The 7,186-nt window shown below is 44.2% G+C and overlaps 1 protein-coding gene across 1 annotated transcript in view; it reads right to left on the bottom strand.

Moving 5' to 3' along the window:
• Positions 1-675: 675 nt before the first annotated feature.
• LOC146200186 (neprilysin-1-like) overlaps positions 676-7,186 on the bottom strand; it is a 33,750-nt gene continuing 27,239 nt past the window's right edge. The window contains exons 9-11 of the mRNA XM_084592286.1: positions 6,850-6,957; positions 3,285-3,343; positions 676-835 (exon numbers count right to left, since the gene is read on the bottom strand). Coding sequence (XP_084448412.1) covers positions 733-835; positions 3,285-3,343; positions 6,850-6,957 — 270 coding nt within the window. The 3' untranslated portion in view covers positions 676-732. The remainder of the gene's footprint in view (positions 836-3,284; positions 3,344-6,849; positions 6,958-7,186) is intronic.

Raw genomic sequence — 7,186 nt, 5'->3', positions numbered from 1 at the left:
CCAGTCGTGACGTAGGCTGCTGGGATGCGGAGGCCTCACCAAGATCTCGGTGGCGACGGGCGAGCTCGAGCTCGCTCCAACCATCGCCAACATTTCAGCCTGCCGCTGCAATGGGACCATCGGGTCATTGCCGCAGCTGATTTCGTTCGGTAAAACCACGACTGAGAGCCCCACAATCGCGGCGCTCAAATGCGCTAGTCACGTGGTATTATTTGTATTTCGCGGGCTTTCTTTTGAGCGTGGAAAAAAAAGATACACGCGAGACTTTCTTTATCGCAGTTAATGGAAGGGGGGTTTCTGAAGGTGCTTTACAACTTCGCAATTCACATTTTTGGTGTAAGGTGAATATTTAGTAAAATAGAAAAATTAACGTAATTAACTAATTAAGTAATTGCAAAACAAAAAAAATGTCTGTAGTGCACAAGGAGACTGGTATTTGTATGCAATAGGCCTCACTGACCTACTTCACATATTTTATTTTCTAACCCTTGGTTCAAGTTAGCTGAGAGACCTGGTATATATATATATAGAAAGAGACAGATAGAGAGAGATATTTCACCTGGGTGTTGGAACAACAGCAAACTTATACACGTGCGCTTTTAATGCCGAATGTTTAATACACGGTCTTCGTCTCGTCTTTGGGAGACAAAGGACGGAATAAAAAGACATTCAAGGAAGCAAAGCATTGTTTGTTATTGCATGCTGCCTTGCACACCAAGCCAAAGTGGTTTCCTAACTCCAGAAAGCACACTTCTTGGCCGGATTCATGGGCGTCCCGGCGTTGCATTTGAAAGCCGTTGAAAAGTCCGGGGAGTTCATTAAAGGGATATTCACCCTGCGTAGAAAAATAAACCAGTGATGAGACCATTCATGTTCTGAAAATCAACAATCTGCGAATTCGAGTGGTACAGTGCGCAAAGGGAATAAATTGATATCATGGATATGTGCTGCATAGAAGCATGTGATCTAGTTCATCATCCATCGTGTGTTAAATTAAGCAAACCATTTTCACCCGAAATCGCCAGAGTATGAGACATCGCAAATATTAATGTGTGGACGCACACGTTTCAGTATAATTCAAATTTCATGTACAAATAAAAAGAGACTTGAAAAGGTAAAAAAAAAAAACAATGCCATGTCAAATGGCCTAGTGTGCAGCTTTTTGAGGTGTGTCAACATATAGGACATGGCAATTAAAGGCTGAATTACTTCCTGCGCTAGCCAACCAAATCTGAATTGTATGAGCTAATGAATACGAGTGAATCGCCATCAACGGCTATCCCCGAAGCTTGCTGCCTGCACACTTCGCCTCTGCTAGTATTGTTTTGTTTTTACAGTGCCAGTGGACAGTAATATAACTCAATAAATGTTTTGCATTTGAAACCAGGTGACGATCCTTCCTGCGTTTAAGCAAAATAACTGCAGCGAAGAGCCACCACAGTACTCAGCACCAGATAGTCAGTATCGCGTAGACACCTTGCTCACATTGCATTCACTATCTTATTAACACACTGCGAATTCATAGTCATGGCAGGGTAATGGCTGGGAAAGAACAGTGGAACTGCAGGCGACCGTATCGCTACCCGGTAGCCCGAAGAAGCACTTGAAATAACAGCGGTCAAAAGCAATTTCTGTGACTCGGTATCAAACAAGTACGAGAGGCAGATGTCCAGTTACTATGACCAAACCCAGTGTGTTTGCGTGTGACCTATCACCTTCCTCATTATGCCAGAATCTCCCAGAAAAAGCTATCTTACGGGTTATTAGCGGCATATCAAGCTTCTCTAGCCCATTCCGCCGCTACCGCCCAAAACTGGGCCTTGGCGCGTCGTCGCCAATAGCGACGTTGAATGATGCTCTTTTTTATTTATTACCAGTTTTTAAGAAGCGTCAATGAAGATGGTTGTCGTTTTAATTCAGTTATGCTTGTGTGCGTCTATAGCACATGGCACTCCTGAATGGTGGGGTTTGAGTGTGGTATTGATACCCGGCCAGAACGCATGTATTTTCGTTAAGGTATTCACAAGTTTTTTTTTTAGGTTTTGAAATAAAAAATGTGCCTTGGACTGGTTACCAAGATTAGAGTCCTTGGTTGCACTAAGAGTGTGTCAAAGCCACACTCTTAGAAGTTGGCGAGATTTATTTGGTTTGCTGAAATGTATTTTGGCATTTGTTAAAGCATATGTGGAATGAAGCTCTCTGCCGACGTGGCGACGTAGGCAAGGAGGAAATAGGCGCAGCCTGCATGCTGCCGCTGTTGGCATGTTTCTCGAACGATGACGCCTTCCCGCACCTCCAGTGACAATTCCCTTTTCCTTCCCAGATGCGCTTTTTTTTTCCTTTCCCTCAACGCCGTCCAGCGTCATTGCGTTACAAAATGAGAATTATGTACTTTTTGAGGACATTGGCGCTATTCTAGGGTAAGAAAATTCCGGCCTCGGTGGCCGTTTTTTGGTGGAGGCGAGAAGCAAAGCGACCGTGTGCTGCGCGCTGTCAGTGCACGTTAAAGAACCCCAGGGGATCGATATTTCCGGAGTCCTCCACTACGGGGTGTCTCATAGCTTGAGTCGCTGTGGGATGTTAAACCCCATAAACCAAACTACAAAAACATGGTGGATCGAGTCCTGGAGTGGAAAAGTTTCACTTTCCTATTTTGTTTTCACGAGCTCACCTCACTGAGACATCCCTAGTGGGTACATTTTGTGGACATTCTTTCCGGGATCAGATTTTGCGTCTTGAGAGCCATATAAGGCTTTCGCCTTAACAAAAACTGGAAGCAGCTACCACCTTGTGCCTGACTGCGGTCTGACGAATTCTTCGATGAGTCTGCTTTTGTGGAGCGGGAAGACATTTGAATATTTAATTTAAACGCCTATATAGTCGCGTTTTTGACGTTTTCTCTTTGATCTTTCGGATCTGCTTTGCTCTGTTATGCAGTGTTGCAGCTACTTCTTCTTTATTTTCTGTCACCTTCCAGACTCTTGCTTCAGATAGATTTAATTTAAATGCCTATCCGTTGCATTTTGCGGGTTTCTAATTTTTCTTGACTATATTATTCTTCGCTTCCCTCAGCCCTATTTTACTTGCAATCTGCCACATTTGCTTACTATTTCCACCTCCACTACTCAGTCCCCTATATACTTGTACCGCTTTAATATTTTGCATCCACTGTCCTTCTACAGCTCCAAGGCCCTTTAACACTAGAAGAAGAAGAAGAAATAAATGTACGCATAATTTTCCTGAATCTCTTTGATGACGCACAGAGCATACGATATAAAACTTACATTTCTTCTGGGCTCATCGTCGTGTTGGCGCTACCAACGTCATCCTTTTGACAGTGGTTCTGCAAAGATGAATGTGCGCAGCCTTAACAGTAAATAAACCGAAACATCACAACTGCGTTGTCCTCGACAAATAAAGAACTGTTTTGCTCATTTAGTGAAACCACTGTCTATGGCTTGAGGGCATTCACACATTATTATTTATTGTAAAAGCTTCTTTTTCTTATTCTTTGGGTTAAAGAAGAGCTCGAATGTGTACTGACACCATTTCTCTTGCAGCGCATACCTTTCAGTATGAGACCACGTAGGAGAAAAGTAAGACGAAGAAAAGAACTGAGAAAAACGCATGTAGGGATATTACTGAAATAAATAAGTCAGTCGGTGACAGAGACACATATGAATAGTGTGTTCTTTAGATGCAGGCACTAGGAGGTCCACAATATCAACAAGCCGTGCAAAAACTAAAAAGTAATGTACCGCTGTTTATACTAACAGAGCGAGTTTTTTAAGACGAAATGAATGAAGGAAGGTTGACTGTTCGAGATTACTCTCTACCACGCTTACCACAAGGGACTGATTTTTCGAAGTTGCTACGTGCCACTCCTGAGCTACGAAATGGCTGACGCAATTTGTTTATGCACAATGGCATGTTGCGTCCATAAAATATGCATTGGACCACCGAACTGTATAATGCAGCATCAATGTGTTGCATCTATATGTGCACAAAAAGTTAAAGACGACTGCAGTTCGCCCTTATAAACTTGGGCACGGTGCTCACGGAGCATATGGCGGCAAACAACTGGGGACAATGTTAGTAGCAATGGCACTAAGCATTGGCGAAAATCAGTAAGACAATTCAGTGTTTAATTTATGCATGAAAGAAATAAGCTCTCACATTTAGGTGACTTAAAAATCTGACAAAAAGTTTGAAGAACAATTTCAACTGCTGTGGCGCTGTCATGACCATTCCAGAGCCAACTCTCTGCTGAACATGAACTCTGGCCACACGGCAGCGTTAATAACAGAAGGTAATTATCATCCGAACAATAGCCACTGCAGGTTGAAGGCCTCTTCAATATTTCTCCAATTAACTCGGTCCTGTGCTAGCTGCATCCACTTGACCCCTGCGACCTTCTTTACCTTATTCGCCGACCTAACATTCTGCCGCCCCCTGCTAGGCTTTCTCTCCCTATGAATCCAATTTGTTACCTTAAGCGACCATCGGCTCATGCCCCTAACAGAACGTACACCCTCCCAATTTTTTACCTCAACACACGAGCGCCGACTGCTGAGTCGATAAGCGCCGTTTGATGGAGCACAGAGGCAAAATTAGCTACAGTACGCGTACGCGCGCAACGAACAGTGAAGTGCAGCTTTCGTCAAGGGGGGGGGGGGGGGGGGGGTCAGGCTGTTAAGGGGACTGGTCCGAGCCCCACCTCATTTTTGCCTGTTGACGCTTTTCAAGTGACTTGACTAGGCTAGCTGCGGCGCATTTCGCGTACGCCATAATTTGACCTTCAGCCGACCTTCAGCTGCGTGCCTCGCGGTGCGCCGCATGCTTGCCGCCCGCCTCTTTGCACGCGTGGGGAACGGAGCGGACGGCGCTAAATTTATCGTCTGCTGCTTCTTCATTTCTTCTACGTCGCATACCTGCTTCTTCACTTGCCCAACAAATTTCATTCGTACCGGTACATTACGCCGGTCTTTGCAGAGCGCCGCCCATGACGTCATCACTTGGCTATGCGCATTACTCTGCCTGAGCGTTGCTCGTCAGCTGCTTCACCGCAGCGGGTATATAAGCCGTTGAGCAGCCGCTCACTGGCGAAGGTATATATTTACGTTGAGAATTGCCCCGAGTCTGTAGTACTATTTCATGGATGATGAAGCAGTGCATAGTGCGAGCGCTCGCTACGCTCGCCTGTAAGCCTATTCTACTCATCTTTCCGACATCGCTCGCCATGAAAAAGCGGTACGTAGAAAAACTGAATCCGATAGAACTAAACGAGACGTGGAAACTCCCGAAGAGCAACAACGCAACGCAACGCAAAAACGGCAACGCTAGGCGGCGAAGAAGGTGCGAAATAACAAAAACCGAGAAACAATTCACTCTCATCCGCAAATACTAATGTTTTCGTTTTGCATATCCTAGCTCTTCTGAATTAACCCACTGCCGATTTTTTACCCGCTTTCTGAACGCCGCTAAAAAAAAAGAGACTGAACGGAATCATGGTGCTGTATTCTTCCTTGCAGGAGAGAAATGTTTAGATTAATAAAGAAAATAGGTTAATAATATGCCAGTGCTAGATCATGCTTCACGTTATGAAACGCCTATTTTCTTACCAGAGCGAGGTAAGAATTTCTTCCTCAGAATGCATTTTTATTTTGTTTTTGCTTTAGAGGAATACATTTATTTCTGTTAAGACTTTCGGGAGGCTCCTGGGTTATATTTGTTTTTAAAAGATTAAAGTTTCTATCGACACGACTAGCAGTGACAGTTTAATATAGGCAGTAAAGTGCTGCGTAAACCATATGAAATGGAAAGGAGAATGTCGGATACAAAGCATTGACCCTTCACATAAAACTCGATGGCAGCGTTGAGAAAAAAAGCATAAAGAAGATAACTGATTATAAGCGGGCGTGAGGTCCGGTTACCGAACAGTTTAGCAGAGGGCAACTTCACGGAACGGCTGATAGAGCGCGCGCATATATTCTCACATAGCCACTGTGCTCCTTCATAAGGCGCCTTCTTAGTGGTCGACGCTTGCGCCTTCAGGTCAAAACGTTGGGAGGATGTACTTGAATGAACATCCAGCTTATAGACGCTCGAATCCACGTAGACGTGCTGTTATCGCGTGCTGTATGCCCATGCCCACTTTTTAGTGACCTCTAATCTGACAGCCCATGGTGACTTTAAAATATGGCTTGCAGGGGCTCGCAGCGCTCACTAAGCAATGTTGGCTACAGAGGGAACGAACGTTCCTTGAGTAAAGTGGAGTTCTGGGCAAGTTCGTACAACATGATTTTTAGGGAGGCTTAGCGCGAGGCAGTTCCTTCGATGCAACGTTTACACCGCCAAGTTCCTGGAATTTGACTATGACAACACACAAGAATGCAGCGCGCAGCTTTAGCGATTGCATAGTTGTGATCTTTCCACATATGACCTATTTTGCAGAATTTCGCTTACATTTGTGTTGTCCGCAATTCAAGTGCGTACGTGTGCGCGTCAAGGAATTCCGAACAATTACTGAAATATTACTGTCCTTGATCTCTTGCTTTGTTTCGCATTGCAGTGCTTGATTTCATTGAACCCTGAGTAAACAGCGAAACTAAATATCACTCTGAACAAACGTTTACGGAAATCTTAAACATTAAATCTTGGAACCTTTGTCGAACCACAGAGTCTAAGAAAAATCTGAAGTCAGCACAAATGCTCAGCATAGCTCAAATAATCTCATGTGTCTCGACAAAACAAAGAGGATTCATGATAAAAACATCATGCGTAGGGCTATTTAGAAGAAATATAAGAATGAATCATTGAACCAAAATGTTGGGAGTCGTGCAACCTTACCAGTGCATAATACAGGAAGAAGAGCTGATCTGCAGTGGCATCAGGGAGACCATCAAGGACGTAATCCATTTCAAAGTATTGCTTGCTCCACAGCCGATCCTGATAGGCCTGTAAAAGCAGCAGGATCTTAACATACAATAACAACCTCCATTTCTGCAGTACGCGTACCTAAAGCGATGGAGCCACGACCTTGTTCTCGCCGTTATTAGAGGGGTTGGCAAAATTTTGGCCAAGTGTATTTTTTTCAATCAAAATTATACCGTCGTATTTTTAGCGGATAGGGAACGGATAGTAGAATAACTTCGACCACATGACGTGTTTATAGGCCCACTGTAGT

Source organism: Amblyomma maculatum, chromosome 2, assembly GCF_055883805.1.
Source record: "Amblyomma maculatum isolate TAMU_Amacu chromosome 2, ASM5588380v1, whole genome shotgun sequence".
NCBI lineage: Eukaryota > Metazoa > Arthropoda > Arachnida > Ixodida > Ixodidae > Amblyomma > Amblyomma maculatum.
This window is presented reverse-complemented; position numbering and strand designations above follow the sequence as displayed.